This window comes from Elaeis guineensis, chromosome 5, assembly GCF_000442705.2.
Source record: "Elaeis guineensis isolate ETL-2024a chromosome 5, EG11, whole genome shotgun sequence".
In the NCBI taxonomy this organism is placed as follows: Eukaryota; Viridiplantae; Streptophyta; class Magnoliopsida; order Arecales; family Arecaceae; genus Elaeis; species Elaeis guineensis.
The window spans coordinates 7397073-7419242 of NC_025997.2; the positions used below are offsets into that span (position 1 = coordinate 7397073).

The window sequence follows — 22170 nt, forward strand, 5'->3', positions numbered from 1 at the left end:
CCATCACTGAATTAGAAATTCAGGTAGTCCAGTGCCTAAGTGCAGTGAGTTGCTTGCAAGTCAACGTGGCGGTCTCAGGTCGGAGGGACATTTATACCCATATCCCATCGGAGCAAATCTTGACAGCAGAAATAGCTTTGGAGTCGGTCATGTTCAGTGCAGATGTATCATTACATCTCACCTGTATGCCATACTAGTGTCTCCACACTCCTTGGTTATGAGGACAACCAACCCATATGGCACACAACGACCTATGCTCGATAAACGTTGTCGTCCTTGGTAACAACGTATCATTTGGTCGCGAACAGGTTTAAGGACTAAGTGACAAATCCTCCTTTGTCGAGTCTAAATAGTCCTAAGGACTTCACCACAACACAGGAGTTCATTAGAAGATGAAACATTTGTGATGAAAAAATGTCAAAATAATTTTTATTTATTTATAATTCATGTACTAATACAAAAGGAGCACAACCGTCAACAGGCTGACGATTGGCTTTGGGAAACTATTCCCAACATCATGGGGGGCTAAGATGCACTCACCGGGGAGTGGGGGGAGGAGGGGGCGGGGGTCGTGATGCGGGCGCTGGAGAGCGTGGAGGTATGGAGAAGCTCGCCATCGCTGGGCGATGGAAACCGGGCGACAGGTTGACAGCGTTCGGATGCAGCAGCGGCAATCTCTCAGTCTCTCCTCTCTTTCTTAGATTTGGGGGTTGAGTAATTTTTTTTTGATAAATGGGGATCGATAATTTCAATACTAAAAAAAATATATGGACCAGCCCGTCTCGACCCACTAACCCAAATGGGGTAGGTCATTTAACCCGCCTTTAAATGGGTTGCTAAAATATGGACCCAACCCACCCCATTTACATGGCGGGGTGGGTCAATCCGACGGGTTCAATCTAAATTGATAGCTGTAATTATTGAATACAAAATTATGATATTTTGAATCAAAATTATGATATTATAAGTTAAAATTATGATATTCGGGTATAGAAAATATCTTCGAATGTAGAATTATGATATTTTGAAAGAAAATTATGATATTATATGTTAAAATTATGACATTCAGCATAATAAATATCTTCAAATACAAAATTATTATATTCTGAGTCAAAATAATGATATTGTATTTTAAAATTATAACATCTTAGCACAGAAAACGTATCTGAATACAAAATTATGACATCCTAGGTCAAAATTATGACATTGTAGATTAACATTATGACATTCTGGTATGAAAAATATTTTTGAATACAGTACTTATAGAAATAAAACATCTTATATCAAAAATATGAAATCATACGTAAAAAATTTTTTCAAAATAGAAAGTATTACATAATTACGATCAATCCATGCAACATATTTTAAATTTATGATCATATTATATTAAACTAATAGATTTTTCAAACCATCTGTTATAGTATATTTTATATTTTGATGAAATTAAAATATCTGATTTACAAATTATGACATCCAATAAGAAATTTATAATATATTATTTTTATCCTTGGTCCTCTCCTCCTTCGTTTCTTCTGTACTCCTTTTCTTGCCATAAATTATTACTCTTATAAATTAGGAACAAGATCTTTTGGTCCGTCGACGGTCCTATGGTGGTGACGAAAAATGACATCCTGATCCTCCTTCTTACTCACACTCTATCAACACATTATTTATATTCGATGCACTAGAAGAAGATAGATTCTCAAAACAATCATTACATGAAGCCTCATCCAGCTGATCATTCGCAAAAATCTCTATAGAAAATATACAGAAGGTTATTTAAAGTCAAAAAATATATATAAAAAATATAAATATAAGATTCTTTGAAGAAATACTACGTAATATCATAATTTTAATCTAGAACGTCAAAATTTCAACTTAAAATATTATAATTATGACATATTCTTACTTCGAGAGCTATTTTTACTGTAGGATGTCATAATTTCAAACTAGAATATCATAATTTCAATCTACAATATCATAATTTTGATCCAAAATATCATAACATGCATTCAGAGACATTTTGTACTTATAGAATATTATAATTTTAATCTAAAATATCATAATTTTGAGTCAGAATATCATAAAATTATCAAAAAATATACTTAGGAGGTTTCTTACCTATAGATGTTATTATATTAATGTAAAATATCATAATTTTGATTTAGAATATCATAATACTGTTTAAACTATCTTCGAAAGATATTTTACCTATAAGATGTCATAATTTTAATATATAATATCATAATTTTGATCCAAGATATCATAAAAATATTAAAAAAATAATTGAGAAGTGTTTTATCTATAAATTAATATAATATTAGATTATAATATTATAATTATAATTTAGAATATAATAATATTATCAAAACTACCTTCAAAAGATATTTTACATATAGCATGTCATAATTTTAACATAAAATATCATAATTTTGATTCAGAATATCATAAAAATATCAAAAAGTATAATCGAGAAGTATTTTTATGTATAGAAAGTCATAATATTAATCTATAATATCATAATTTTGATATAAGATATCATAATAGTGTCAAAACTATCTTTAGAAGGCGTTTAAAATACAGGATATCATAATTTTAACCTATAATATCATAATCTGAACCTATAATGTCATAATTTTAATCTTGAATGTCATAATATTATCAAAAATTATATTGGATAGAAATCATAACATCTTAACTTATTATATGGCTTTTAAAAAAAATTTATATAATATGCTGTATTCAAAACTAAAAAAAGAACTCCATTTCAAACTACCGAATGAATTAAATTTATTTAACTACCAAAGGAGCTACTGTAATAAATAAATTATAAAAAAATTATAATAAAAGATCTACATACCGTATTTTATTTCCTGATAGGTGGGATATATTGCTTGCATGGATAATATTATTTATATACTAGCCAATAATCTCAGATGCATAATTGTCACTGTAGAATAAATCTTGAATATCCAAACTCTCAAGCAGAAGCTTAACAAAATAAGAAAGGAGAGAGAGAAGAGCAGCATTCGTAATGTCTAACCAGGCCTTCAAAATAGTAAGAATATTTCATTTTGAAGAGAAAGGATATTTTTATCATATTTATTTTAAAAAGTAGACTATTCGATGATGGAACAATACACTATCTCTATTTTTTTTAATATCTTCAGATATCCAATCATGTCATGCCACGAGGGCATTACATGGACCAATCGGACATTGCACTAAACGTCAGATTTTCTATACCGCGGGCGGTGTACAAAGTATTTCGCTGGTGCTTTATATTATAGCCTTGTTCTCTTAAAAGAGTTTTTTTATCTTATTCCTAACTATTATAAAAGCACCAATAATTTCTGTGCACAAGCGCTTAAACCCCTTGGATTTAGCCAATCATTCAAATTTAAACCCCAAACTTTCCATATTGAGATATGCCTGTTTCTTTTTTTTTTTTTGGCAGACGGGAAAGACAGGAAGGACTTATCAATTCATTTCATATTCTCACTTGATTTTTAGTTTCCAACTCAAATTACAATCCTGTCAACTTTCCGACCCGCATCCAACTATTAAGTGTATCATTTTCTCTAATCACATCGCCGCATGTTACCCTTTGATACCGGCCAGGAGAAGCAGCCGTGGCCGTTAATATTGTACTACGCTAGAACCATGTTTTAGAATATGCGAGGTAAAGTTTCATCATAGGTTGGTCATGTGTCCCTCTCGTATCAGCATGGGTGCGACTTAATATCAGTGGTGGGTTAGATTGGGCTAACAAGAAGACCTAACACATTGATTTCTTTTATCGTATCTTCTTCATGCGAGGACACGTTCAGGAGAGCCCCCAATCAGGCTAGCCTAGTAACTACGTATATATTAGGTTCATTTTTTTATGATATTATATATTTAGATAGTATATATCATTATTGCAATGTTATGCACATAACCATAGGCTTGGATTTTCAAAATGGTTCATCCCGTAAGTTTCTTCTTTGCATTGAATACAATAAATTGATTTAATTTTACTCATATACATTTTAAATCAGGCTTAAATTTAAAATATCCTTAAAGTAAACTTCTTCTTACTTTATGTTCATTTGTGTGTACATCTTTGTCTAGTTTTGTAAACATCCCATGTTTTACAACCAGTCTCTTGCACGTCAAATTCCCCCTTGGGCAAAGCCCTTGGATAAAACGCAAAAACTAATGGAAGAGAGTGTGGGTAAAGAGTTTGGTTCCGGGGGGGGGGGGGTGTTGGGCAATTTGGTCGGAACAATTTGGGTTGGATCAAATATATATCGAGTCAGATATAGGTCGAATCAAAAAATTATCAATCCAAATTGATCGATTTATTAAACAGATAAAAAATTTAGATCTAAATATGATCTATTAATTAAATAAATAATTTGATCCGATTCTAATAATTTATTTATTAAATAGGTTAAGTCAGATTAAATAAGTTAAATGAGCTAGGATAAATATATTTTAAATAAACTAAATGGATCAGATTATTATCTCCCAAATTTGCTTTTGTCAAATTCAAATCTACTTAAACCAGGTCATTCATGGATGTAGTTGATGAATTGGATCAGAAATTATCATTGTTAGCAAAAGTTAGAAGAATGAAATAAGAAAAGTATAATACTTCTTCTATTATATAGAGCTTTCATCATCGGACATTCGAATTTGAACCTATTATTTTCATATAGAGTATTTAAGAGCTAAAAATTATCCCACTTGAGATGAGTCAAAAACTACAAAATATTTAAAATAAATTACAACAACTCCTCTCAAGTTTTTATTGCAATATGACCCGGCCATCTTGTCAAAATCCATGAACATATAATAGTCATGTTGGATAATTTTAGATAGAAAACATTGACAATATCCTTTGTGGTCAGAGATCTCTTGGCTCGATTGGCTTAAAAAATTTCCATCCTTCGTGAGATATTATTCGTTTTGACTTAAATGCTTATACGAGGTCTTTGGTTTCAAGTGCTTAGTACACAGAGTCTTACGATTTTGTCTCTTGGCTAAGGCCCAAAAGATGTCTCAAGAAAAAGAGAGCAGAGCCCAACCATATAAGTCAGATTACTCCTAACCATATAAGTTAGATTACTCACAATAGTAGTCCCCTAGTTAAGAAAAACTTTATTTATTGGAGGATCCTTCCTCTAGCGTCATTATTGTGGTCAAAGATCTTTTTAGTTCGGATGGCTTAAAAAATTTTCGTCCTTCATGAGATATTGTCTACTTTGCTTTAAGTACTTACACGGAAGCTTTTGGCCTCAAGTGTTTATTACAAAGAGGCTCACAGTTTTGTCCCTTGGGCTAATGCCCAAAAGATGCCTTAAGAGGAGGAGTAGAGTTCAATCAAAGTCAAAATTATTTTTGACTCACAATTATAGGACTAAATCTCCCACGACATTTATTGGCTAGAAATATCAAAATATCCTTCCTTTGATGGAAATAGAAGGAGATCACGTGGGATCATGTGACTCGTTCTACCTCTTTCCTTCGTACTGGACAGAGGCTTCTTCCTTCCCAATTCGATTTGAATCCTATTAAGAGAGAGAAAAAGAGAGAGAGAATGGAGAAGAGACCAGCTTAGAGAGCGAGGGAGGAGAGAGCTGAGGGAAAAAAAGTGAACCCGAAATTTTCATGGTTTCAAGATGAACTTCCTCCAAAGCTTTGGCCAAAGCTCCCATCCGCTATCTCTCATTTTCTGCAACTATAGGCTGAGAGCTTCATTAAAGATCTCATCAATCATAGCAAATCCTAAGGTGTCAGTTTTATAGATGTTCCCTGTATCTGTATGAGATAAAAAAAGATATTATTTCTAATGTTTTCTTTTTCTAAGCAATATTTCTTGCAAGTTTCTTGAACATGATCATAGGAGGTTTATCAGTACTGAAAAAATGTTGGAAGTAGGATACGATGGTTAATATGAATAGTTTCACTCTATAAAACGGCTGTAGGTATAGCACTTAGGGGAGGGACAAATGTAACATTTTGAAAGTAGTGGGATATATATGAAAATAGTGAATTGTCATAGAGGTGCCTTTGTAATTTTTTAACAATTTTTTGATTTTAAAATAAAAAATAAATGAGTAATTTGACAGCCATTATGATCTTTGCTTTGCTGATTGCTTGTAATAAAATCTAAATTATATAAATTTTATAAAATATAAATATAAATTATAAAAAATTAGAATGATGTTATTATAATTTATTGAATATTTAGTGAAAGCTTTTCGAATTTCACAAAATTAGAGTAAATTTTTCTACCCCGCATCCTATGCTCCTCACAGGTCACATCTAGATATGAGCATGCCTCGGGCGGCCCATCCGACCCGATAGTCCCGATCTGTGATTTAGACGGATTTAGATTTGGAGAATTCACATGAGGCCTGATCCAGCCTGAGGCCCGTTTATTTTTATAGTCGGATTTGAAAATCTATGTAAATAATTAGTTCGATCCGACAACCGTCTTAGTCTAATTATTTATTTTTGGCTCTTTACACATAATTGTTAGCCTTAATTTTTAAATTTAAATTTTTATTAACTGTATAAAAATTACTCATATTTTATTCTGTTTATGCTTATGATTTTTCACATAGGATTTTTAATATTTGAGAGAGAAAAAAAAGTAGACGGGCCTCTTGAGCGGGCTTAAACATTCCATTATCTAGGGCCGGATCTGAATGGCAAAGATATGTCCGGTGGCTTAATATCTTAGTAAGGCTCAGCCCGAGTCCGCCCAAGCCCGGCCAATGCTCAGGCCTTGTCACACCCCTCTCCCCCTTCCTCATACAGGCACGTGGATACCACGTGCGAAGTACTCGCTTCCTCTGAACGCGGTTGGGTCCACGCTGTCAAGGGTGCAGGCCAACAAGAGAAGCGGCTGGGGTTTCGAGGTGTATCGTGGTAGGGGCTCGAGAGGAAGCGACGAAGAAGAGGGTAGAGCAGAGAAGCAGAGATGCCGTGCCTCGATCTCTCCACGAACGTGAGCTTGGATGGGGTCGACACCTCCGCCATCCTCTCCGAGGCCACCAAGACTGTCGCCAAGCTCATAGGCAAACCCGAAGCCGTCGGTGCCCCTCTTCTAAACCTCTCTCTCCCCTTTCATCTCTTCCTAATATCATCTCCTTTCCATCCCATACTCCGAATTGTTTTGTGCTTTTTCCTTTCTTGATGCATTTAAGCTGCTTTGATGTGAAAGATGATATCTTGCTTGAGATTGTAAACAATATTTTCCAATTCTCTCATGTTATCCTGTCAATGAGTGCTTCAGTATACGTCTTAGTCTAATTCCTTCGTGATATATATATATTTTTAAGCATTTGGAAGTCCCATACTCTCGATTAATATAAGAATAAGCCGGTTTCTCTATGAAATGGAACCACTTTATAGGGTTCTTATCTGCATTGAGTTACTTCCCTATTTCTATGGGTGAAGACAGAAATCTTGTCTCTTCAGAAAGCGATATTTTTATTCGTGCTACTTGATTCGGTTTTGTTACTGTGCTTCCCTTTTGCTAGCGTATTCATTGTTTTTAATGCATTCTCCGATAGATTTATGTGTGTATTGGAGATTATCATATATGCTGAAAGAAGTTCAATTGTTATCTGGGGAAGTTTATCTTCACTTCTCTTTGGCAATCTAACAACTGGTTGTTTCCCGTTACGAATATAGCTTCGGTAACTTATATTAGCAGGTCAAGGAAGTATGGATTGACGCCAATAAAGGAAGAGTATATATAAGTTCTCTTGTATTTCCTTTCTTCAACAGAAATATCACTCAAAAAGTCAGGAAACACTTTGCTTCACTCAATGGCACCCTTCATGATTCCAGTTCAAAGGAACAAGCTGAGTCACTTCTTGAGTGGCTTCTACGAGTTACTTAAGCATTTTCGTGTTTTATATGTTGAGTTAAATACTAATCTGGCACTCCATGGAAACTTGATCCCTTATTTAAATAATAATTTGTGTTGTCAAAGTTACCTCTTCCTTTTTCTTCTTCATAAAAATATGAAATATTGTTGCTTCAAACTAATTTGTTCTATCTTTTTTCCTATCCTAAGTTCTTTTAATGTAGGTTGTTATCTTGATTTGATGTATTTTACATTAAGATTTATTTGGGTTTTGAATTTAAGTTGCCTGAAGAAACTAGTTCTTTTAGACACCATAGTTACATATTCTAAGTGATTTACTTTCATGTTTCCTCTGATGACAGTACGTAATGATAGTACTCAAAGGATCAGTACCGATGTCATTTGGGGGGACTGAACAGCCAGCTGCATATGGCGAATTGGTTTCCATTGGAGGCCTGAATCCTGATGTAAACAAGAAACTGAGTGGTGCTGTTGCTTCAATTTTAGAAACTAAGTTGTCTGTTCCCAAGTCACGATTCTTTATCAAGTTTTATGACACAAAGGCAAGCCATCTGAACTTCTCTAGCTGACCCTAAAATGGGTCACTACTGGTTAATTGTTTTTCTCATTGCACTTTCCTGTCTTTTAGGTCCACCAATCTCAAGAATATGCACAATGTTTACATGCTTTACATAAGCGATAAATCATGTAAATAACCACTCACTATTTAGATATTCCTAGTATCGTGACCCATGCTCATCACCATTAGTTCTGGTTTTGAAGAATTTTTTTTTCCTTACTAGTAAGAGTAGTTCCGAAACATACCATTTTATTTAAAACATAGGTATTCATGGATTTTATTTTTTCTGCTTTGCAGGGCTCAAACTTTGGGTGGAACGGTTCTACTTTCTAGGTTCGGTGCTTGCCTGCTTTGTTGCAGTGATATGTTGGAACATATGCTATGAGCAAAATGACTATTATGAACTTAAGATTTTATTTGGTTTGGCCTAACTGTGGTATTTTACTTTTGACCTTAGCTACATAACCATATCATGGCAGAACATCAATCTGCCAGTATTATGATCATCTTTGTCTGAACCAATGGTGTTGACAAGTACTAGATTATGCAAGATTTCGATTTCAATTGATTGTCTTTGATTATGCTAAAGTATCATATTTTGATGATTTGATTTCATTACTCACGCCTCAAGTAGTTGAATCCTATGAGAAATTGTCTAGTTGCAAGGCAGTTTTTAACTTATAGTTATATTGTTGCTTTATTTTATTAGTCAATGTTAATATTGAAAATCCTGCAGAAAATGACCTGGTTATAGTGTGAGTGAAAAAAACAGGGGGACAGCATTTTATGCCTTGGTTAACTTGCATGTTTTGTCATGATGCTGGCTCAATATAATCTGCATAAGTCCTTTTGTTGCTAAAGAATATCACTAGCTACAGCAAAAGGCATGAGTGGTCAAAACATTGACATTAACTCTCTAGCTAGATTTTTTTTTTTTAATAAATGTTTCAATTAGCAGCCTCATTGTGGTTTAGTTGAGTGTTTTTCTGATGGTTCTTGCACTCGCATTATGAAAAGCTTGTAGGAGATGGTTAATTGTTCTCCAATACCTGTTCATGCATTTTTGTTGACCAGAGCATGATGTATGTGATGCGTTCATTGTGGAGTTGTGGAAGGAGGGAGCTTCATGAACGACCACTAGGAAATTTGAATTAAGTAGTAGAATAAATTCATGTTTGTATTCTGTAGTCTCATGTCTCCAATCTCATAGTGGCACAACCCACCCAATTTTATGTCCTTGTGTGCCCATTTTCTTAGCTGGATGGTTGTCAACCAGTTCTTCAGATGCTATATGATCTAGAAGAACAAAAGAATAAGCTTCCCTGACTGTAGAAACAGTTGCAAATAACGGCCGTCTTTTTGACAGAGCCTTCCATATTCTTTAAATCTTTTGTAGAATATGATTTGCCATTTTGCTCTAGCTTATAGAATGAGGCAACTCGTCTCACCTATCTTTAGGTCAAAATATCTAGGACCGATGTATGCTAGTGCTAGTGGAGCAATAGGATCACCCATCACCATTACATATTTGGGAGTTTGTTTATCCTAGCATGGATAATTAGGTGTTTAACAAGTATAAAAGTGATGTATAATTCCATAGTTCATGCATTTGAACCACACAGATCATTGTCCAAGCACGAATTTACATGATAGCAACACACTTGCATTTTAGAACAAAGATGAGCAGCTTAAATCCTGATCCTATGCTTCTTTTGGGAGGGGAAGGTAGAGTGATTCTCTGAACTCTAACCTCCTGGTTTCACTGTAAAAGGTTCTTTGTCTGTTGGGCCAGTAGGTTAGCCAAATCCGGCCTTTGATTTCCCACTCCAATTTCTTTCCTAAGGCTCCTCCACACAACTTCCACCACACGCTTTCTCCATACTCATCTCCTGCGAAGATTACTCCTCCTTGTTTTGTAAAGGGCCTGTAGACGCTAGAGTAGCGGTCTCTAAACCATGTCCTTGGTTGAAGTAATGCGAACTTCGAAGGCTTGGAAGAGAAAACCTCTCTGCCGTGCACACCATCATGGAGAAACCAATTCAAAGTTGCACCACCACCATATGCTGATTGTTCAAATTTCCATGGTTTCATGCTCATAGTGACAGTTTCTGTGGCTGAAAATTTGAGACCCAAATAAGAATTTGGGGGATCAAATGAGCCTTCAAGGGCCTTCTCAAGGCCAACTTCATGATGAGGATTTTCAGAAGATTTGCTTACTGAAACTGACATCACATCAGACTGCAGGGTTGGTGTGAGTTGCAAAGATATACGAGATGGGAAGTGTTTCTCCTCAGATCCATAGCCTCGTTCAGCCATTAGAGTCTCAGATACCAGTGGGTTCACGTCACATCTGGCATAAGTGAAATGAGTAAGGGTGCATCTAATTGGATTATCACTTATTAGATAACTAAATTCTACAGAGACATGGGATGCTATGCATGCGTGACATTATAGTTTAGATACAGACTCTGTTAGCATGCTCAGGATGGATTCTTGGGATTGTCCTATTGCTTACTTTCTGCAACCAACGACATGGATGTGAAGAGCATTGTCACTGGGTTATTAAGAGCCAGATGATGCATGTCAATGCATTCATAGGTACATGTAGGATTTGAATTGATGGATAGTACACTAACCTTACGTTGTCCACAGTCACCACCACGTCAATCCAGTTCTCCCGTAAGATGACCTTGTAAGCGAGTTGGATCACCCCTTCAAGCTGTTGGTACTTCAAAGAAAAGAGCAGACGTTCGTCCTGAGTTGTAGCAGTAGGATTTTCAATGCTCATAGCAATGATTGGGCAATATAATTGCACTTTCCATAGCCCACTAGCAGAGAAAGCATATGAAAACAGAGGTGAAGGTGTTTTGAATGAGTGATTGGAAGTTTGAAACTCTTGAATCAAGTTTGTTACAGCAAGGTTTAAGGATCTCATCCACTGCTCTTCAAGGTTGGATCCAAGGACCCGCACGAGAAGCTTGGATGCTTCTCTGCACCTCGAGGTTGTTAATTGAATCCGCAGAGTGTCCAGACATCCCTGGCGAAGGTTGTTAGGGGCTTCATAGATGCAGATAAGGAAAGCAAGAGTGAGGAATGCTAGATTGAACACATCTCTGAAATCTTCGCTAATTTGTACTGCAGGGTATCTGAAAGAAGATTTCTTACTGGGACCATACATAAGAACACCATTGATGATATCAAAGAAGAGATGGAGAACATCTTCTTCTTCTATAGAAGGCTGAGTTTTGTTTTTCAGGTGAATAGGACTGGATGTCCAGAGGGGGATTGGCATATTAAAATCTGCATAGATAGAGAAGGAGACATATGGGTTGCGGCTCTGGGAGCTTTTGGTGACAGAGAGATTCATAGAGGGGTTTGTCGATCCTGTGGTACAGATGCAAAGAGACATGACGTTTGTGTCCCATTGGGTGATTGTGGGAAGGTTACCGATCCATCCCCATACATCAGGAGCAAAACTAGAAGCCATGGGAAAGAGTTTGTAGTCCTAGAAATCCCTCCGTCTGATACATCCAAAACTTGAGCAAGGGATTATATAGCTGCCAACTAGAGATCCACTAAGATAAAGAAGTCAAAAGGTAACTCAACACTGATTCCACCATGTGAGAGTTTGATATTGTGATAAAGTAGATTCTTGATGTGGGAGACGGGGACTATAAAGTTTTAGTGCAGTATTTAACTTTTTCTCCTTTTGTTCAGAATTTATAATGGAGAAGCGATATTTTGAATGACAACAATTATCTGTTTCTAATACCATCTTCTCTGACTCCAAATTCCCTTTATCAACTCATCAAGCGTATTCATGTGTCTCAGATATTGCATATGGGAAAGTTTAAATATTCTCTAATACTGTTAATTTAAATGTATCCGTGACATTATTTTATAAATTAGGCAAAAAAGATAACTTTGTGCTTTAATTGGTGGATGAGGAAGGATGTGCTGTTCCATACGCACTCAGAAAGAATCGATTTAGATAAGAAAGGGAATTTGGGCATATCCATTGCACAGCTTCCCTCTTCATGAAGTGATTCTGTTCTATTCTTTCTGAGCATAGCACATGTATCTTCCTCATTAAGCTTGAACAAGCTTTTTCTTTGAAGTAAGCCTAACTTATGCATTATTAGACAAGTTAGGATTATATTCTTGACTTTGAGTACTTGTGTTGACGACTTTGGATCTTAACAGAATTATGAACCAAGGCTTGGAAAGGAACTCACTTATTGATGTATAAAACCATTCTGAACATCAGCTTTTCTTGTTATCTTGTTGATGCCTTTTCTGTGGTAGCAACTGTTTCCTTTAAAGTCATGCTGGAGAAAGTGCAAAAATGCACCTAGTGGACAAAGTCGGGGGATTTAGAGTATCCGTGTTTTCTGCTCTCAATCAAGGTGTACAGGATAGGTTCAACTCCATAAATTCTCTCTCGGATATTTCTCTTTTTTTGATGGAAAATATTCTCTCTCTCAAATATTTCTCGTACTAATATTAGTGAAGTACGTCCAAAAAGAGTTTTTTTTTTTGGCAGTTTCCTGTAGTTTTGACTCGATTAATGAGTTCTTCATCTGGTTTTGCTCAATGTGATTGAAATGAGTTAATGTCATTTACTGTTTTCTGTTTTCCTTAGTAATAAGATTCTCTTCATTTCTTTCGTAGTCTTTCTTAGTAAAAGCTTGGAATCAAGCGGTTTCCATCCTCTCCCTCTTGATTTTGGGTGAGCGGCTAAGGTCAAATCGTGGATATAATTTCTGCCACCCTGCCACTTGCCACAGCTGGCCCGTGAATTTTGGACAAAAAGCTCGCCTTTAGAGTCGACGAGCAATTGAACGGTTTCAGGTCTGAATACCAGTGATGACATCAGTCCCAGAGTGATGAATGCACTTAGATTTATGGTGATCTTATGCTGTGTCGCAATTAGATTCGACGAAGTACCAGGTCACTGAATCCAAATTTGGAGCATGCCACAACATTACATGACTACAAGATAGAAACCAAACTAATAGCCATGAATGTGAAACCAGAACAACTTGCAGTGGATGAACATAGAATAGGAAATATCATGAAAAACCATGAACCGGACAAATTGACACAAATTCAAGCTTGATGCAACCTATTCAAAATCCGTTAATGGGTCTATATATCAGATCGTACTTATTACTGCAGCTATGACTTGGTGTGGCATCAGCTGCATTAGTAACTGAATCGGCTTAAGGTCTATTTGGTTGTCTGTAACTGCTATCCGGACCTATCCCATGTCGGGACGAGCCTATTTGAGAATTTGATTGGGCTGGAGTGGAGCTACAACTAGTTTTCGCATTATCCAATTTAGAGAAAAATGGCTCACAATAGCAAATAGGGGTGCATCTTTGCATGGAAGAAGTATTCATCTGGAATCACCCACTGCATGGATCTCAAAGCACTTCGAACTCCATCATCCGCTTGCACAAATTCAAAGCGACTAATGGATGGTCTAATGGTGGATTCATGTGAAACCTTCGTGAAAGATGCAACTCCTATCGCAAGGTGGCTTTGATGTAGGAGAGATCATGCATCGAAGCTACTTCAGTGATGCGGGCTCCAGCTTAGCTTAGCTTAAACAAACCAAATGGGGCTGTCTGGAGTTGCTCTTTGTTTAAACCCAAATTATGCGCTCCACCAACATGTTCATGTGAAGCGAAAAATAAAACAAAAGCGCCGGAAGAAGATAAACGAAAAGAAAGAATGTGATACTTGACGCTGGCTATGCCACCTCTCGAGAAAAGAACAATCCAACTTGCTTGGTCTGCCCGTCTCCCATCCAGCTGGATCGCAGGATGCGAAACATTTCAATATTTTCGACGGGGTGGAGCCGAGCCGATTCGACTCCAATTGGAAGACTTCGGAAAGGGTCCGGTCTCTTTTTAATAATGGACAAGCCACTAACCAAAGCATTGGACTAGCGAAGCCGAGCACCAGTCCTTTACTCCTTTCTCTCTCCGTGCCTCCTTTCTCTCTCGAAGTCAAAACCACAAGCACATTCTAGTCTCATGGGCTCCACTGCCTCGCCGCCCATCCTCCCCCTTTCCGCCGGTCAGCCCGCCTCCTTCTCCGCTGCCGGCGCCGCCTCCACCGCTGCTGGCGCCGCTTCCACCGCTCCATCTCAACCCCAGCGTTCCGTCGCTTCATCTCCCGCTCTCCGACTCCATCCGCCGCTCCCTCGCCAACCGCCGTCCCTGGTCGGAGCTCATTGACCGCTCCGCCTTCTCTCGGCCGGACTCGGTCTCCGAGGCTGCCTCCCGCGTCCGCAAGAATCTCTCCTACTTCCGTGTCAACTATCTCGCCCTCCTTGCCGCCGTCCTCGCCCTCTCCCTCCTTTCCCACCCCTTCTCCCTCCTCGTCCTCCTCTCCCTCCTTGCCGCCTGGTGCTTCCTCTACCTCTTCCGCCCCACCGACCCTCCGCTTGTCATCCTTGGCCGCACTTTTTCTGACCGGAAACCCTCGGCGCCCTCGTCCTCCTCACCATTCTCGTCGTCTTCCTCACCTCTGTCGGATCCTCCTCATCTCAACCCTCATGGTCGGAGCCACAATCGTCGCCGTCCACGGCGCCTTCCGCGTGCCCGAGGACCTCTTCCTTGACGACCAGGAGCCAGGTGGCGCCGGCTCAGGCTTACTGTCCTTCCTCGGCGGAGCCGCCGCCTCTGCTGGCCCTGCTGTTGGCGTCTGATCTGGATCTGACGGTTGTCTCGGTTGCGATCGTTGAGGTTTGTTACTTCGGTTATCCTCTGCTCCTTCCCTTACCTTCTATTGATCCTGTGGTAGGTAAGAGAAGATATTCTTGGATAACTAGGGTTTAATATTAATTAATATATCCTCGGATAAGTTGGATTGGGAGAGATATAGGACTCTGGATTCATGTAACTGTTTTTGGATGATCAATGCTTACAAGTTGTTCTCTCAATGTATCGATGGCTTTGTTTCAGATCTATAGAAGAATCTTTGCTGATTTTAATTTGATTTATTCTTTTGTTGTATTTCTTATCAAGAAATTATGTTTCCTTATGCTGATTTACTGTGGTTGTTCTGTGGGAATTAAGATTAGATCTGGCTGTTTTGTGTCACTTGCTCCTCTCAGATTCATCTTTTAATACCATTTATTTTTATGAAGATCTGATGATTAATGACTGGCAATTTCAGATCTGGGAACGGTGATAGGAATTTTAATTATCGTTTCTGGGACTTTAATTTTAGATCTTGATGTATCTGGTGTACAGGCTGTTGTGTTTTGCTGATAGATGAAAAATTTTCTTGGAATTTATATAATTTTGTAAAAGTTTCGTGGTATTTGCTCAAGTTTTTGTGACACTGCCGACACTTTTTCTGCTGTCTGTTTGACATATTATTGATAGGGCCCTGTCTTTTATTGTGGTAGTAATCATGGCCTTCTTATTGGTATAATTTTTTAGTGCAAGGGATTTGTTTTTAACTCTGGGTTGTGAAATCAGAAGATTCCTATGAAAATCACTTCACAAAAATTGTTGTTTGTATCATACCTACTGTTGTATTGTCACTTTTACTGTTACGCAAATGACTGAGGACATTTTAGATACTTGATGATCATTTAGGTTTTACGAGTCATAAGACATCTAGTGAACATAGGCTTGGAAACGTATGTGAGGGAGTTGTGAATGACTATCTGTTTTAGTATAAGCGGAAGTTGAAGTTTTTTAGTACATTATGATGTCCGGTGATTGTCAAGGAAAAGGGACTCCAAATTATGATGCATCAGTGACTAATTATGTTTTGAGTTTTTTAGGTATAATTGTGTTCTGCTATTCTGTTTTGACTATATTGCAACTTATTTTGACTTTAATATGGATTTATGTTGTGGAAACTGCTGCATGGATGCTTCTGTAACTTTTGTTAGTTAAGTAGTTCTCTTCTGGTAAGTTTCTTACAGGAGTTGATGTTGAGTTAATCAGTTATGGCATGTGGGTTGTTATCTTGCGGCTACTTATATTTCTTATTCATAACCTGAATGATACTTTCTAATATTGATTTTAAAAAGAAGCTGTTGAGCCAATCAATGATCTCTTAGATACTTGTTTACAAGTCTTCCATTTCCAAAAGTGTAGATAGATTATATGCAGGGAGGAATTTTTGGATTTTATACTGAAAGTTTTGTTACAGCAGTTTAAGCGGTGAGTGCCCTCATTGCTTCTCTAGACAGGAAATTACAAATGACCTATTGTTCACTGTAGAACTGTGATTTGTCGACAAGCATATCAAAAAAGTGCTACAGGGTGAGTGGTTGTCCTATATATCCTTTTTGGTCTTGGAAAAGGTACCTGCTAAAAATCAGCACCTTGTGGGCCCATTGCTCCTTGTCAGTTTGCTAAGAGGCTGTTTGGTTGACCAGTTTTAGTAAAATAGGTTTACAAAAAAAAAAAAAAAAAAATCCAAAATGAATTAGTTTACAAAAATGACTATTTAGTTTTTATCTATAAAATCTGTTTTGCCAAAATTGTTAAGTCATAAAACCTGAAAAATGAGTTTTATATGGGTCTATCCCCATATTTAAAGCTAGTTTAGAGAAGATCACATTTCATGATCGTCTCTTTAGAAAATCCTACAGGCACCAAATAGCCCCTTGATGTTATAGCATAACTGAAATTGCTAGTCGAGAAAGATCTGTCAAGTTTGTAGGAGATTGTGCCAGAAATTGCCAAAAAAAAAAAAGAAATCTAACAATGAACTGGTGGAATGAAGGACCCCAGTAGGAGAAAAAAGCTGCTGTGATGAAAGTTTATCCACTGCAATTATCTCTTTTTGGGTCCCAGGGAGGCATCTCTATCTTCTAGTCGATTGACTTAATGATTTAGGTCTTTTTTGTTCTATTGGGTAAATTTTGTAGCTAGTGATCCTGAATCAGATACCTTGTTTCTTAGACTTGTGCTTCGGTCCTTGTTTAACTGTGAGATGATGTCTCACCTTCATTTTGCTCTTCTTTTTCTTAAAAGAAAAAAGCTCCATCTTTTTTTAATGGAGGATTGGTGTTGAAGGGCACCCTTACGAGTAGAAAATGAAGAGGAATATTTGGAAATAAAGAAAGGGAAAAATCAGGAAATGATATTTGTTGAGGTTTTTCCAACACTAAGATACGTAGGGCAGCAGTGGTGGAAGGATGAATGAAGTGGATATGCTCTTATATGGTGCTCTGTGGTCCAAGCATGGCAGTATAGTGACCAGTAACAGCAATAAGCATAACTGAGGATACAAGAGATATGATTTTAAGATAGGTGATGGGTGTGGCCATGTGGTGGTGGGAGGGTTTTTTGAGCGATCCCAAATCGGATGGTTCAAGCCGTGCCAAACTGTACCGATGGAAAACCAATCCGGTTCTGGCATACAACGCAAATGGATCTCGAAAAAAATAGAAAGAGAGGAAAAGGACGAGAGCAAGAGGCTCCGTGGCTGTCAGAGGCCATCCGAGCTCTACTGAGCTCGATAATATCGAGGGAGGGAAGAGAGAGAGAGGAAGATCAGGAAATCGGGGTTATCGGATGATCGGAGGGACGCCGACGTCGATGCGACTTCTCCAACGGCCGGCGTGCGAGCGTCGAGGGCGGCTGAGGTCGAACAAGCTGAGGACGGCCTCCACCCTCCTCCCGTGCAAACCAGAGGTTCGCTCTTATTCCGTGTTTTTTATTTGGTTTAACGGGTGAAGTCGGCAACCAACTTTTTTTTTATTTGCCGATTGCAGTTGATTTTTTTTTTTAAAAAATATTCACCCCTTATAACCCCCAAAAGAAAATTGAAACAAGGGCGAACCTCTGTTTCAAAAATGGCCTCCTCCGCTCTCCTTCGACCTTCGCCGCCCCTCAGTCGACCTTCGCTCCCTTAAAGCTGGCTCGTTGGTCGTCGGAGAGCTCGTGGTGGTGTCATCGCTTGTCTGAAGGCCTCCGAGGGCCTCTAGTAATCCGATGAGTTCTCCACCTCTCTTTTTTTCTCTCCTCTAGCCTTATTGAGCTCAGAAAGAGCTCCGACGGCCTCCGACAGCAACTAGACGCTCTCTCTTCTCCCCGAAGGCCCTCTTTTTCTCTCCCTTTCCCTCTCCCTCTCTTCCTTCTCCCCTCTCTCTCTTCCTCTCTTTCTTCTCCCTCTCCCCTTCTCTGCCATGTTGGTTCGTGCTGGTCTGGTCCGGTACGGACCGGTACCGACTCATACCGCCGGCTGGCTGGCATAGGTCCCAGTGCCGGCTCCGGGAACCTTGGGTGGTGGTGTTCAAATCTCTAGATAACAAGAGGAGAAGACCAGCCATCCATGATTGAAATCATGGGTAAAATGGAATCCATGTGCATCAGAGGAGCCTAAGATTAGACTTTAGTTTATCAATTCTTATCTAGCACATGTTTTAGTTGGTAATATGTCTCCAATTTGTTTCAATTGTTAGTTGAAAAATAGGAATTGGCACTTTCATGATGTGGAATGACCCTTTCGAAGTCCATATGCCAGCTATCATGTAGGTTTAAGCCATACCTTTTACATCATCATTCTGTTCCTGATTAATTAAGGTTAAAAAAAACTGGTTGCCGTTAATTTTTGTGCATAATGGATAGTTGTCTTTCATGCATATAACCGTGGTTGTTTTGCTTAGGATCTTGAAAAGCCAGAAGTTAGGTCATGAGCATCCTTTTAACTTTTAAAGTCTCTAGCATGGTAAATGTGGTATGGAATTTCAAAAGTCAGTTATGCCTGCTATGATGGAATACAGAGTACAGGTCAAAATTACAGAAAGTCACACTAGGAATGATACTTTTTATTTGACAATATGGTATCTAGAGGAAGGGTGCCAATGTGACAAGTTTTTTTTTCTCTCTTTCACGTAAAGGCAAGATCCAGTGAATAAATGTTCGGTTTATTGTTATGATATCCAGTAGCTTTCTTTGGGTTAACATGATATGCAGTACTTTCCCCTTTGTTATTTATAAAGTTATATGGACTTCTTTCTTTTTTTGCTTTTCCTTTTAATGAGAGGCCCAGCTAAGTGAGAAGAGGTAAGAGGTCAAAAACTCTTTTGTGGTTGGTGCTCATTTGATCTTCTAGTTGACAGGGGATCTTCCAATTGGGTTAAAAAGGGAATACAACCTAGTCATCAAGCTCGTTAAGAATTGTCCTATTATGTAACATATGTGGTGATATGGTGGTTGCTTTTGTTTATATCACGACTAGAAGCAATGTGGTGGATAAAATTACATACATGACTGAGTTAATGAATTATTTGGAAGTAGATGGATAGCTTCTTTATTTCCTCTGTCCTTAGAGGTGGGGGATTAAATTTGTCCAAGTTTTTGGTAAAAAAATGTTTATCTGAATATTGTTGAATTCTAAGCAAGGCCATAGTTCTTGAGTTTTGACATTGGTCTCCTAGATAATCAATTTCTGACTTATTGTTTTTTGTATCCTTTTTCATTTAGTTGAGCAATGTACTCAAGTACTTGCAAGTAGGTGGATAGCTTAGAGCCTGTTTGGCATTGTTGTTTTGTTATTTGTTTATCTATAAATTAGTGAAACAACACATGGAGATTGACGTTGAAGATGGCTTTACACAAAATTTCTGCTATCCCTTGTTTCTATTTTCACTCTTTTTTGAAAGCAAGAAATCTTTGCTATCAAAAGTTCTAGACATTTTATAAATAAAACACAAAAGGTTTTCATCATGCATATTCAATCTAGTGTGTTTTTTTTTTATTATTATTCAGGTACATAATCTAGTTTGTTTTTCATCTAGTGCTTTCAAAAACAAAAACAGGACAAAAGCAATACCAATCTAGCCCTGATTAATTAAGTTGTAACTCGAAGCTTCTAAGCTATTTAACATTATTACGACAGCAACCATGTAATGTTTTAAACAATTGGTAGCTATGACATACTTAGGGCAATGGAACAACATGTTTGATCTATTGTTTACCCATGGGCTTGTTGTAAATGCGAGGGAAAAGGTGGATAGATTTATGGATATTGCCTGCTTGTTATGGTTGTTGCCTGTTTCTTTCATACATACTATTAGTAGATTCATAGCACTACTGTTATTCTAACGTCGAACAGTGAACGTGTCTCTGGTTTCCTCTGCTTTCTTTTGAGAGAGAGTGTAACGTGGACTCCAACTGAAGAAAGACCTATCTTAGGAACAAAAAAAAAAAAAAAAAAAATTGTTGTTCATCTATCATATATATCTAAAATGAAGGATAGTTTGTGCTTTGCTTTTCTTTTTTCCTTTTTTTTCTTTAACCATGTGGACATCGGTATTAACAATGTCATTAATATTGTTCTTTTATTTTGGATAGTAAGCAAGGCTCTTATAGCTGATATAAGAGGAAGATAGGCCTATAATGATACTTATGTATAATGCTTCTATTTTCTATTATGTGTACATATATCTACAATGGAGGTTCAACTTGAATTTCCATCACTATATGGATGTATGTATTAATAATGCTAGCAATACAATTCTTTAGTTTAGATGATGAATAGGCTTTTATTGCTGGTACAAGAATAAAATAGGCACATAATGGTCATTTATTAACAGATATGTGTTGTAAGTGAGTATTACACTACATGTTTCTTGAATGATAAGTCAGTATAAGTGGCAGCTTACTATTCTCAATATGAAGTATCAATTATACTTATATAATTGATATAAGAATATTATCTAGTTAAAATAGATAAGTAATATAGTTATCTAGAATGGTATTGCTATATCAACTTAGATATTTGAGGGAGTTTCAGCACAATCATCATTAAAATTACTTTATGCACCATAAAAATTAGCTATTCAAGTCTTCTATTTATTATAATTTAGTATATTGTTACATTGTATTTCAGGAATAACTGAAAAAGGAGAAAACACTGTTGCCTCCATGCATCTCGGATGTTAGTGATGCTGGTAGTAATGACGGTGGATTTTTCATAAAAAATTGGTGTGTTCTTCGTTCGCTATATAAATGCTAGTATTGCTGATTGAAGTTTCTGTTCAACTATTATGAAAGTTGCTGAACATCATGGCAAAGGCCAGAAAGCAGGTCTTTGGGATGATGAGGGTGGGGTTGTTTGCCAGGGTGTCGCTCAAAGTTGAGGGCATTGCTTGGGATTTAGGATGGGATTGCACCTCTCCAGGCGCTAGTGGCTTGCGCTGACTGAAGGTAGTTGAGATATTTGTCATCGGTGTCATCAAGAAGCTGACCTCCACGATGACAAGCATGGAGACTAACGAGATAGAGAAGGTGTCAAAAGAGGGAAATCAGTGAACAGGGATGCAGCCTTGTGTCATGGACTTACAGGCTAAAAGGCTTACCTGTTAGGACTAACCCAGACTAATAAACTCTTGTGGCATCTCTTTTTATCAAGTCAATAAAAGACTATGATAATCTCCCCCATCCAGTCTTGTGACACCATTGCCATTTTTTGGCTCCTCCTCAAGAGAGGGGTGGGGGGTGAGGGTCCATGGCTCAAGTCCTCAACACAGAATGGACCCAGCTTTGACACCATTAGTTACGAACTCGCACTCCAAAAAGCTTAAATTGTTGGGAGGACTGGCTATAAACCCAGAGGGATTATAATACCCGGCACCTTCGTTCCGTGGTCAGCGTTTTCCCCTTATTGCTCTCTCTATTTTCTTTTTCTTTCATCAATTCTAGAGGAAAGTCAGGCACGTGGATTGAGCTGGACCGAC

The 22170-nt window shown here is 37.6% G+C and overlaps 3 protein-coding genes across 3 annotated transcripts; 2 read left to right on the forward strand and 1 right to left on the reverse strand.

Moving 5' to 3' along the window:
- The first annotated feature begins 6849 nt into the window (after positions 1-6849).
- On the forward strand, positions 6850-9011 carry LOC105044745 (uncharacterized). Its single transcript, XM_010922741.3, has 3 exons — positions 6850-7084; positions 8230-8430; positions 8745-9011. The coding sequence occupies exons 1-3, from the start codon at positions 6974-6976 to the stop codon at positions 8778-8780; spliced, it is 348 nt and encodes a 115-aa protein (XP_010921043.2). The 5' UTR covers positions 6850-6973; the 3' UTR covers positions 8781-9011.
- Positions 9012-10021: 1010 nt separating this feature from the next.
- LOC105044746 (uncharacterized) lies at positions 10022-11958 on the reverse strand. The gene is made up of 2 exons (XM_010922742.4): positions 11084-11958; positions 10022-10797 (listed from the first exon to the last, which is right to left on the reverse strand). The coding sequence occupies exons 1-2, from the start codon at positions 11932-11934 to the stop codon at positions 10149-10151; spliced, it is 1500 nt and encodes a 499-aa protein (XP_010921044.1). The 5' UTR covers positions 11935-11958; the 3' UTR covers positions 10022-10148.
- Positions 11959-14364: 2406 nt separating this feature from the next.
- Positions 14365-21475, forward strand: LOC105044747 (PRA1 family protein B3). Its single transcript, XM_010922743.4, is given in 6 exon segments — positions 14365-14594; positions 14597-14632; positions 14635-14928; positions 14931-14990; positions 14993-15202; positions 21324-21475. Coding segments are annotated over 5 exon segments (669 nt in total). The 5' UTR covers positions 14365-14488; the 3' UTR covers positions 15166-15202; positions 21324-21475.
- The last annotated feature ends 695 nt before the right edge of the window (positions 21476-22170 follow it).

Coding starts and splice junctions, on each gene's coding strand:
- LOC105044745 (XM_010922741.3), top strand. CDS start 6,974: ATGCCGTGCCTCGATCTCTCCACGAACGTGAGCTTGGATGGGGTCGAC. Junction 7,085..8,229: donor TCATAGGCAAACCCGAAGCC/GTCGGTGCCCCT, acceptor CTCTGATGACAG/TACGTAATGATAGTACTCAA. Junction 8,431..8,744: donor TCAAGTTTTATGACACAAAG/GCAAGCCATCTG, acceptor TCTGCTTTGCAG/GGCTCAAACTTTGGGTGGAA.
- LOC105044746 (XM_010922742.4), bottom strand. CDS start 11,934: ATGGCTTCTAGTTTTGCTCCTGATGTATGGGGATGGATCGGTAACCTT. Junction 10,798..11,083: donor GTGACTGTGGACAACGTAAG/GTTAGTGTACTA, acceptor CACTTATGCCAG/ATGTGACGTGAACCCACTGG.